Below are 12,665 nucleotides of genomic sequence, written 5' to 3' on the forward strand. Positions count from 1 at the left end.
TCCACTGAATATGTCTTGTCTTTCTGTGTGCTCTGTGATTGACACGCTTATTTGGCTTGTGTGACTTGTGACTTAGTATTAAAATAGAAACACTGTGAAAGACAGAGGAGGATGTATAATCTTTTAATACACATGATGAAATATGCCGTGCGACTGCTTCTACTTAAGAAAAATCCACAGATATTTCCTGTGATGCTGTGGTATATGAAGACACTGACTGTAACTGGACTGTACTCAGTGATTTTCAGTTATAGTTGAATTAAGGAAGTGTGTGGTGAGGGTGGAGGGGCCTGCTCACTGATGCAGAAGTGAAACAGAACTGTGCGTCTCTATATTTACAAGTGTAGACTCAACAGTCCCAGTAGCACTCACAGCTGACAACGACAAGCCACAAGTAGACACTGAAACACCTTTAAAAGAGACTGGACCTCACTGCCATGCTGGCTGAAGGGTTTCTCCAAGTGCTGCCTTACAGGGAGGAGAAGAGGTTTGCATCTGCCTCCAGACTGGACAGATCACAGATAAACACTCACTGTGCGGATCAGTGCAACCACTCCATCTCAAACTCTGCAGATGTTCAGACAGATTTGTTTGAAGAAGGTAAATCTGTTTCCTATCTCACTACAGTGGTAAGAGGTAGAAGTAGATGTAGAATCTAAAGAACTGTGTAAAAGTCCAAGGCTGACATTAGGTTTCATGGTTTAGTAAAGTTCTAATGACCACACATATCGTTAGCCTCATACATAAATGGACAAAAGTATTGGGACGTTGAATTCAGGTGTTTCTTTTCTAACAGAGGTCTGGGATACAAACCAATAATGACAAATGTCATAATATAGTTTTATATTGTGATAAATATTATTGCATTGTATTGGTTTGTTTGGTTTAAATTGTTATCTTTGCTTCCAAAATGCCTCAGAGATGGTTTTTACGTAATTTCTCTCAACACTGACTTTGTTTTGTTTTTTTCATCCATGACTATGATTTTAAATGTTCTGCATCTAAATTTCTAAAATATTTTTCATGGTGTGACTGTAAATAATAATCTACCACAATTAACCATCTACTTCCTGCACATCTCACTTAGGGAAAAAAAACCCTTCCATCAAACTTAAAAAGGAAATGATTGAGGTTTATATACTATATGGACAAAAATATTGGGACACATCATGGCTACAAGTCATAAGACATCATGTTCATACTGATTTGAGATATAAACATCAACACTGATAATCAATATGATATTTATCTCAATATAAAACTATATTATGACATTTGTCATTATTGTTTTGACCCCTGTTAGCAAAGAAACACTTGAATTCAATGTATTCCAATACTTCTGCCCATACTGTGTATGACTTAGGCAGTTATGCCTAAGGCTAACAATAAGTATTTTTCAGTTTCTGTTTCAGTCTGGATATATGGGAAGTATGTGCAGCTTTGAAAACAAAAGTTTCAGGGGAAAAAAAATACTTCTATAAACCAAATAGGTTCTATTTAGTGTGACCTCCATTTGCAGTTAACATGTCTTTAAGCCTTTTGTTAAAAAATAATAATAATAACTGAGATTTTTTTGCATAAATTTTCTGATGTTTTAAACCAGGTTTCATTCAACCAGTGGTGGGCTGTGCATTTGGTACCTGGGCCTTCAGTGGGGACTTACTCAACTTAATTCACCTCTAAATATCACCACTATGACATCACAATTATGGAAACCATCAATATTATACAAAGAAACGCAAAATAACAAGTTGTGGCATTACAGAGAGAGAGAGAGAGATTTCCCTTATTGAGGGTGAATATTATTACTAAAGAGAGAAACCCAGTTAAGACAACTTTTTTACTTTAGTAAAAGTACAGATAGAGGGGCAAAAAATTGACTCAAGTAAAACTAAAGGTATCCAGGGAAAAAAAATCTACTTAAGTAAAAGTACAAAAGTACTCATTTTAAAATGTACTTGAAAAGTAAAAGTATTTGTTCCAGATTGAACCATTATACTTAATAAAGTAAACATTGATTAAAAGTGACGGAATTGGACAGTTGGTAAATATAAAGAATCAGCCTTATAACTGACTGCTCAACAAGCTCTGGTCTGAAACTGTGAAGAGGACCCACAGTAAACAGAATCTTCTGGCACAGTAATCAACCCAGCAGGCCAGACATTTCCAAATCTGAATATTACCGGTACTTATGATTCAACTTCCAAAGGAGTTGATTTTCACAGTTTTTTTGATTGAGTCATGCTCTCTTGGAAGAGAAGGTCAATCTAGCTGTACTTCTACAGCTGGTGATGCATACAGCTGCACAGCGCTTAGTGCACATGGTAAAACAATTAATTTACAAAAAGAAGAAGACAACAAAAGTAGCATGTAACACAAACACAATCTGAAGACTAGTGGAGTAAAAAGTACAGATGCTTGCTCTAAAATTTAGTGAAGTAAAAGTAAAAAGTACATCTCCATTCATTTACTTAAGTAAAGTACAGATACATAAAAAATTTTACTTAAGTACAGTAACAAAGTACTTTTACTTTGTTACATTCCACCACTGTCCAAACCTTTACACTACAATCACAACTGTACCATGAACATCATCTGGAGCAGTTCACAATCAATATTCATCTAATAACATGACAAGAACATACAACATCTAAATTAAAAACATCATGTCCTACTCACTAGAGATGTTCATTATTTATATATAAAATCTAACTCCCTTTCTTTGAGTAAAACTTCAGTGTCTCTGTCATAGAGTTCATCTGTGTGTTTCAGTTCCATCAATAAGTCCTTTTTTATGTCCATGGAGGACAAGGCTGAGAGTTTCCTGTGTCCAGTCATGTTCCTGACATAAGTTTCTATTCATTGAGGGCAGAGAACGTGGACTTGACCAGCTAAGCTAGCGTCGGGGTTGGCTGACCTCTCCTCACGATGTCTGGCTTTTCTGGAAAAGTTTGACTTGAAAAAGTATTTTTAAGTATGTCTGAGACCAAAGCAGTGCAGCTGAGAGAAACACTAAGAAATGAAGAGAACAGTCTGTTGGGAATAAACTAACACAATTTCATGGAACAAATATTAGAATTTAGGTTGTAAATGTAGGTCAGTGTTTCTGATGATGTTCAGGCCCTGACACTGCATTCAACACATCAGATGATTCTAAGTTTTAATTCTTGTTCCTGTCGCGTCTTGTTATGGAATCAGGATCACATTAACCCATGAAGACTCAAACAGCCACCAGTGACACAAACCATCCACTGTTCTAACATATTTCATAACTTCTGAACCATTAATCCTATCAAGAAATGTAAATAATTGGTGTAAAATACAGTTCATCATCTTTTCATGGTCATCAGATTTGACCCATTTGGACGTTCAGAGGCTTTGTAGTGAACGTGGAAACACTGTCATCATCTACAACACTGATTCACCAGTAAAACCCATGGAGTTTGATAAATGACAGTTGATGGACACATTTGTTTTTACATTCAGTTAGCAACATCTTTGATGAAAGAGTAATATTTTTCTAAATTTTTTTTTAATTTTAATATAATTAACTTTGAATTTACTTGGAGTTTTTATGAACATCTACAAGATCTGTGAATTAAATATAGGAAAATACATGATTTACACCAAAAAAATGCAAAAAAACAAAACAATAAACAAACAGAGGATAATATTATTTTAAAAAATTGGCATAAATTAGTTAACCTCCTAGGACCCACTGTCTACATTTGTGGACAGGAGTTTCACAACTTTGTACAAAAAAAAAAGAAAAGAAAACTGTCCGCCACAAAGGACATTCCATAAAAATTTGAAAAACTGCATCTGAAAAAATTGTTGCATTATGATGTTTCTAATTTTGGCACTTATTTAATAAAAAACAAAAAAGCTTGTACTCTGCTGACATGTCCTGGGTCTTAGGAGGTTAAGAAAGGTAGAAATAGAGAAAAATTCATTGGGAGCTGCCACAAAAGTAGCACTGGGTCTTTATGGATTAAATAATCACTTCAACTGTTTTTTTGGTTTTTTTTTTACCCATTTAGTTCAGTTTTTTGTGTCTTTTAAGGCTTTTATCTGGCTTTAGGCTTTATCTGAAGAAAAAGAAGGAGAAACAAATATTTCTGCTTATTACAACAGTGCAAAAAGGCCTATGACATTTGCACAGTATATATCCAAATATTGAAATAGGAATTTGCCTCCAATAGTGGCCAATAATTACAGTTAATTTAATTTTATGTTCCAGATTTATTGATGCATTATACTCAGTTTGGTGTTCAGTGAACCAGATTTATGTATTTATTTAGATTTTTATTACTTGGACCTAATTTTTCAGTTAAAAAAATTTCTACCAAAGTTAAACTTAATTCATTACCAACAGTGTTGTTTTATTTTTCTTTTATGTGTGGTGATATTGGCCAGTTATTCTGCTTTTTCCAAACTAATGTGATTAAATAATGTTATAGAAGTCCACGCTCAGTTGACATCTATTCTGCAGTGGTGCACAGTTTGGTGCTCAGTGAGTTTTATCTATCAATATTCATTAATTCACAGCGTCTAACCACTTGGTTCCTTCTTAGTGAAATGTTCTTCTATCAGCCATGACTCGACGTGTTGGAATTTCTCCATTTTGCAACATGATGTGGTCATGCAGATCCTGATACAGACTGCAGTCATCTGACTCAAGCTAAAGGGGAGTTCAGACTCAACTTGACTGACTGTAACAGATGGAAAACTTTCCATGTGCAAGAATACAAAAAAAATGACTATGCTCTACTTTGAAGTGCATGAAAAATTGTTAGTAAGTGAATTGTATCATGAGTCCAATGAAGATTCACATCTCTAGGTTGGACCCTACCAGTGATTTCCCTCAATCATGTATGTATGGTAGTATGTAAAATTCTTAGGCCACCTCTAGGTTTGTAGTTTTTCAAGGTTTGAAAAGAGCATATATATTTATTATTCATTCTCTTTTCTTCACATACAACAAGAAAATACAGGGAATATGTGCAAAGCCTTAAAAGACACAAAAAACCCTGAACTAAATGTGTTGTAAAGGTTAAAGTCACTATTTAATGTGACCTCTGACCCCATGACAAGAAGCAGCACAAACAGTTGGAAACATCTGACATGTGTTGAATGAAACCTGGCATAAAACATCAGAAAGGTAATGCAATAAATATCATATTTTCTGAACAAAAGAGTTAAAGGCATGTTAAATTCAAAGGGAGATCACAATACACACTAGTACTGTGGTTTATGGAAGCTGTTCCCAATGATGTATAGTAATGAAGTAATAATACTTCACTACTGTACTCAAGTATGTTTTGGGAGAATTTATACGTCACTGAGTATTTTTTATTGTGTTTACTTTCCCTTTCACTTCACTACATTTCCTAATTCAATTGCATACTTCTACTCTGATACATTTGAATGCACAGTATCATTACTTGTTGCAGAAAATAAAGAAAATTTGGTGTTTTCACTACTGAGATTTAGAGTGACTGCAACAAAGTCAGGAGGCTAATTTTTAATTAGGCCTAATTGCATGGGCAAACGATGGTCCACACAGCGTAATATATTCCAAATTCTGACTGCCTTTGGTTGTTATTAACATTTACTTGTACTTTTGCTTTCATTACTTGAGTACATTTAATTGTAGATTACTTGTTATACTTAAGTACAGTAAATACTGCGTACTTTAACTTGAAGAGCATTTCAGTTGGTGACTTCAACGTCTACCAAAGTCATTTTTCTTTTACTCAAGTAGGACTTTTCAGTCTTTTATATAACACTGGATGTTCCTTGTGTTCCCTGAAACTTTGGCTTTCACTGCTCTACATACTTCACATAAATCCCAACTGGATCTTAATACAGAGACTCAGAAATGCATATGTGTAGTCATTAGAGCTTTATTAAACCAACAAACCTACTGTTGGCCTTGGACTTTTGCATAGTGCTGTAGATTTCAAGGCAGATGTTGGGTAGATGTCAGCTGATCAGTTTATGGAATGTGTACATTTGTCCCTCCTGAAGCTCTGTAAAAGCAATAGTGAGTGTCTTTAACCTTGTATTGCTTCTATGTCTCATATTCTATTCCCAACAGTCATCTGGCACCTGTGTTTGGGGTTTTCCATCTCATAAATAATGACATCTCCACCATCAACTGAATTAATCAATCAATCAATCAAATTTTGTTTATATAGCATCACATTATAACAAAAGTTATCTCATGACACTTTACATTTCGAGCTGGTCTAGACGCATGGATGCACAGCAAACTGAACTATAACTGTTAAAAACTAGACCTGCTGTTACTAGTATAACTACCAATAACTAGTACAAATACCCATAACTGCTATCACTACTACTCCAAATACAAGTACTAACAGTGGATATACTACTACTGTAACTGCTAGTACCAATAATAGAAACCTCTGCCATCCATATAACTATATGATAATCACTTCTATAACTATATGAATAAATGAATAATGACGATGGAGGCATGAGAGAAGCAGGACCACAGCAGCAGGTCCAGAGATGATCCAAGGAAAACCTGAGAGGACATAAAACACAGAGACTCCAGGGAAGAGGGAGATTCAGTAACATGTAGATGCCGTGGCGTGAATAGAGGAGTAGAGTGTTCAAGGCTCAGAGTTTGTAATAATGTGCAGCACCGATGTGGAATAAAGGTTCTGCCCTGGTTCACAATCCCAGCTTAATTAAACTGTTTCATCAAATGGTTTATTTTGTTAAATCAGGTTCAAACCAGGACGTGCTTCACTCCAACCAGGACACTGCTGGTCTCCTGATCCCTGGATGTCCACCTGCCCTGACCTTAGACCCGGGTCTGTCAGGTTGCTTAGATAACTGTAGTCTCCTGGAGCATTATCCAGACCTGCAGGTGGCGGACTCAGGCCGGATCACACACAACCCACTAAGGCCCATTATCACCCAGGACAACAGTTTTTCTGCTCAACCCCTTATCTCTGACGATTTCCATCACCAAGACAGTACAGGTCAACTGCAGTCACCGGTCCCTGATCAGGGTTATTTAGTGATGGGGCCCAGTGTGAACATCAGCCTGGATCTGCCGGGGTCAGGGTTGGAGCCCATGTCTAACTCGGTGCTGAACGGGATGCTGGAGAAGCAGCTGGAGGAGGTGTACCTGCAGCATCTGACGGACAACTTGGCCCGCTGTAACTCTCACTTTGGGAACAGCCTCTTGCATGGTCTGGTGCCGCCCCCCAAGCCCAGCAGACAGCCCCAGGGTCCAGACTCCCTGGAGGCCAGTCTGGAAGAGGGACCAGCCAAAACCATCAGCTACCTGAACACGCACAGTTCTGCTCGCTGCTCCACTCACTTCAGCTCCCCCATGTTACGCATCTCAGGAACTGAGGACGCCCAAAAGCAATGACTGAAAGCATCATGTGAAACAGAGTCTAATTATCATCTGAACATGAACACAAATCACACAGTTAAAGCAGGCTTTTACCTCTGATCACCCATATTTACACAGTCTTTGTTTACCTGCTTGATGAAATGATGCTCTCACATGCCACCTGCTGTTAGAATGAAGTACTACATCATAATGATACATCAGGTATGTAGTTAAAATACTACAGCTACTGTTTATGTTATGAAGCAAAGTACATTTATATACAAAGATGTGACATACTGTGAATTAATCCATGTCGAGAAGATGCAGTTAAAAAAAAATCTAAGTGGATATATACAAGTATATATGTGATATGATAGAGTGAATGGTTCAATAAAGTTGTATAATTTTGTGATAACTTTATATCTATTGACACTTTGATTTATGGATTGTTGTTCCCTTAATTTGGAAGCATTGGATTATCATTATTATTATAGTTGTTTTATTTCATTCCCTTAAGTTTCTGAGACCTTATGGTTACATATATGAGGACACAACATTACAGTTCCCTGCACCTATATTTAATAAGTTAAACCTGTTGTTCTCACTAATCTATACTTTTTTTTATTTCCTCTACTGGAAACAAATGCACAATATTAACATTAAGTGGTGAAAAACCAAAACACTGGACAAAAATTATTGGCAGCATGAAGAAAAATACTTGATATTACTGGAATCAGGTGAGATGATCCAAATGTGGATTCAGCATTTATCCAGCATGGCAGTGCTTTGAGTAATTAACAAGTCAAGATGTAATTTTTACCTGAATATCATGCCACTGTTTCAGTCATGTTAATTCTAAGTGATTGAAATTCAGATGTTTTCAATACATGAAGGAAAGATTAAGTGCAGCCCAAAGTGATGCAAAGCTAAAAGCTGGTGTTTTCCTTGGACCCCAGACTGGAGACCTCATTGGTGTTCTTGTATTTCCCTTAAAGCTTCAGATTAATTTGTGCAAGTGGTCTGAAAAGCATTATTTTTGAACATTTTTGCTCCAAGTTGATGGACTTCACTTCATTATTAGCTCATAAAGACCCAAATATACACCAGTGACCAAAAGCGTCTACTGATCAAAAATGTTTAATAACTTTAGAACCACTAATTCTATCAATACATGCAAATAATTGGTGTAAAATACAGTTTGTTAACTTTTCATGGTCATCAGATATGACCCATTTGGATGTTCAGAGGCTCCGTAGTTACCATGGAAACACCATCATCTTCTACAACATTGATTCACCAGTAAAACCCATGGAGTTGGATCAATGACAGTGGATGGAGACAGTTGGTTTATGTTCAGTTAATTATATATTTTCCTGAAAAAGTCACTTTTTCTCAAGTTTTCCCTGTTTTTGGTTTGATAAGCCTCAAATGTAACCTCAGCATGATGATTAAAGTACATGATCAGTAAAATAAATATAGGTAAATGCCTTATTTCTACTAATAAAAAATGCAAAAGGAGAGGATGATAATATGATAAATGGCAATAAATCCCTAAAGAAAGGTTGTGGTGATGATGGGATTTTGTTTTCAGATTTGACATCAGCAGACCTGATTTAATGAGGATCAGTTATATATTTTTTTCCTTCTGTTGTTCACTGATATAAGGTCAAACTCAGTAAATTCATTCTCCATCTGCTTCTGAGGTCAGAATTTTCAGAATTTGTGGTTGAAGCTTAGGTATTTATACTTGATAAAATTATTAATTTGATGTGACATGTAGATTTAACTAACTTTTCAGTGGCCATCTTCAACCATTGAAATAAACCGTTTCTTTGTCTTATATAGGCAACGTACTGACGTCATACAAAGAAATAAATCTATAGTGGCCATGGGTAAACACACATTACTTAAAAAAATACAAGTTCAAAGCTTAATTTTTATACTTTAGATTATGTCAGAAGTATTACACTAAAATATTCCAACTGTGTAATGCAAAAAGTATTAAACACTGTAAAAAAACTAACTACAGGGTCAGTCCAGGTGACTGACCGTCTCTCATTTGCTTCATAGTTTCAGAAAAAAATGGTATTAATCAAAGTAAACACCATACAAAATTTCAGCCTGATATCTTCCTTAGTTTTTGGAATATTGGGAGTTTTAATACTTTTTACATACTGCCTGTTAGTTGATTTAACCAATAAAGACCCAAACAGCCACTGGCAACTAAAATCATCTACTGATCTAAAATATTTAACACCTATTGATCCACTAATCCTATCAATACATGTAAACAATTGGTGTAAAATGCAGTTTGTCATCTTTTCATGGTCATCAGATATGACCCATTTGGACATTCAGGGGCTGCGTAGTGAACATGGAAACGCCGTCATCTTGTACAACACTGATTCACCAGTAAAACCCATGGAGTTGGATCAATGACAGAGGATGGGCACAGTTGTTTTTACGTTCAGTTATTGATATCTTTGCTGAAAAAGTCACTTTTTCTTCAGTTTTCTCTGTTTCTGATATAACAACCCTCAACTTTAATCTGAGCTTTTATGAACATCTATATGATCAGTGAATTAAATATAAGAAAATACATGATTTATGCTGGAAAAAATGCAAAACAAGCAGGATAATATTGCAATCAGTGATGATAAATCACTTAAGAAAGGTTAAATATAGAATAAAATTCATTTGGGGTGTGACACAAAAGTAGCATGGGTCTTTATGGGTTAAGTGGGACATCAATAATCTTTAGGGAACATGTTACTTAATCACAATGATCAGATGCTCTCTCTAGTGATATTGTTTTTATAGTAGATCTTCTCATACATGAGCAGTATGGATTGGAAAACAGTGTAAAATGACTTCATCATTACAGTAGTAGTATTACATGAGATACAAATACCAGAATCTGAACGATCTGATGTGCCTCAGTGTGCAAACAACAGATTGTTTTAGCATTTTTCACTGAGCCATAATTTAGCAAATATGTAACTATGGATGTTCTATTACAAACATTCAAAATATCAAAAGTATTGACTTATAAAACTGATTCATTTTTACAGTAAAATCAACATCATACCTAATTTTCCAATGCAGATTTTTTTTTTTTTTTAAATTGGGTGTTGTTAGTTTTGTTACTATGACTAATAGCATTATTTTCCATAAATACAAACCTAATCTGAGATGATGATATTTTGTAATGATGATCTGAGGTGGATTTAGCCAATACTGGAGTTCACAGAATGAATGTGATTTTTTGTTTTGTGTTGAAATACGAAATGCTTTGTTAAGCAACTTCAATGACGTCGACAGAAGCTGAACTTCATTTCGTATATTTGGCATATCAACACAAGACAAACAATAAAAAAAGAAAAGTCTAATTCAATGAAGTTTTGTGAAAGTACTAAAAAATTAAACAGTTCCACTTTTTTGTCTTTTTTTTTTTTTTTTTTTTTTTACCGTACTGACTCCTGTTAACAGAGTCAGCAGTTCTTTTTGGAGCCTTTTGCAAATCACAGTGAGGTCCGGCATGAACTTGCGGAGCAATAACTGGAAGATTAATGGTGCATTTGCATATTTAAGGTTGATTTGTAAATTATTGAACAAAGATCCTCACAGCTGGGTTTCCTGAAGCCCCCACAGAGAGGCAAATGGTGGTCCATTAATGCCTACTCACATATCTGGCCTGTTGGAAACCTGATGTGATGCGCTCATCTTTATTAAAAATGGACAAGGGAGGTTAGAATATTTTTTGCATATTAACTGATGACTAATCAGTTTTTCTTTCATCATATCTAAACACAGAATTCTGTTAAATTTCTTATGAGCTACTGGACAACTACACTTGAATATTTTCTCATCGAGGGTTGGGACATTTTATTCTACTGGTTCAGTGTTGTGACTGTCATGTTGCTGTGATTTTCCAACAGAACAGAGTCATTATTATATTAATACTGTTAGTAACACCTGTCCAATACCTGATCTGACAAACCTGTAGTAAAAAAAAACAAAACAAAAAGGTTTAGTCAGTGAGGTCACCACAGCCCATGTACTAATAAGACTCACTAATATGACAAATAAAGAAGATAGATAGATAGATAGATAGATAGATAGATAGATAGATAGATAGATAGATAGATAGATAGATAGATAGATAGATAGATAGATAGATAGATAGATAGATAGATAGATAGATAGATAGATAGATAGATAGATAGATAGATAGATAGATAGATAGATAGATAGATAGATAGATAGATAGATTATTTATATATTTATTTATATTTATAAGTTTATTTATATAGCTCCTTTCATAGTCACAAAGTGCTTCACAAAAGAACATTAAAATACAAATGGATAACACAGATACAAATACGATCACAAAAATGTATAAACTGAAATAAACATGATGGTCATATAACAACCCTTAATCTACTAAAGTTAGAACACTTGGAGAAACGTGGATTTTGAGTTTGCACTTCATTACGTTGTAGCAGAAGGATGACACATACAATAAAAATAGTACCACGGCAAACAGGAGTAAAAATGAAATACAATACAAGAGCAAACGCTATACACTATACATAATAGATTAGAAGTATCCACAGATACTATCCCAGCTACTTACTCGCCCATAAACAGCTGGGATAGGCTCCAGTGACTCCTGTGACTCTACTGAGGATAAAGCAGGTTCAGATAATGAATAAATGAATGAATATAAAAAGATCTGGGTAGAATCTGGATAAAAATTGTAATGTATGAAAACAGAACTGTAAAATAACCAGAGAACACTCACTTCATATCCTTAATATCCAAGACAGGCAGCAGCAGTTAACAGTGTTTCATACTGCAGCCACACATCCATACAAACACACAAACCATAATAAAATAAGTAAAAAAGACACGAAATAATAAACCATGTCCATCATGAAATTAATCACATGAAACATGCGCAGCCAGATGTTTCTGCTTCCAGTTGTGTTAAAATGACTCAGAAAGCATCTCACAGGACCAGCGCTGTGTGTCTGAGGACTTTTACAGTTAGTTTCAATCAGCAGAAAATTAAAATAACTTTTCTCCAATGAAGGAAAGACCGTTGGTGCAGGTAGTAAGAATACAATCTGGAGTTTATAAAGTCTGTACCAGCCCACACTCTTTTAAAACATGAAGTAAACAAGATAGCAACACAGATGATAAATTCAGTGTCAATGTATTCATCTGTAGCTTTGGACAAAACAGAACATTCAAAACCAACGTATGACAAGCAGACTGTCAAACT

At 35.2% G+C, this 12,665-nt stretch overlaps 1 protein-coding gene across 1 annotated transcript; it reads left to right on the forward strand.

Annotated features, from left to right (window-relative positions):
• The first annotated feature begins 97 nt into the window (after positions 1 to 97).
• LOC115426622 (uncharacterized) lies at positions 98 to 8,545 on the forward strand. Its single transcript, XM_030144737.1, has 2 exons — positions 98 to 600; positions 6,759 to 8,545. The coding sequence occupies exons 1-2, from the start codon at positions 438 to 440 to the stop codon at positions 7,412 to 7,414; spliced, it is 819 nt and encodes a 272-aa protein (XP_030000597.1). The 5' UTR covers positions 98 to 437; the 3' UTR covers positions 7,415 to 8,545.
• The last annotated feature ends 4,120 nt before the right edge of the window (positions 8,546 to 12,665 follow it).

This window comes from Sphaeramia orbicularis, chromosome 10 (assembly GCF_902148855.1).
Source record: "Sphaeramia orbicularis chromosome 10, fSphaOr1.1, whole genome shotgun sequence".
Classification (NCBI taxonomy): Eukaryota; Metazoa; Chordata; class Actinopteri; order Kurtiformes; family Apogonidae; genus Sphaeramia; species Sphaeramia orbicularis.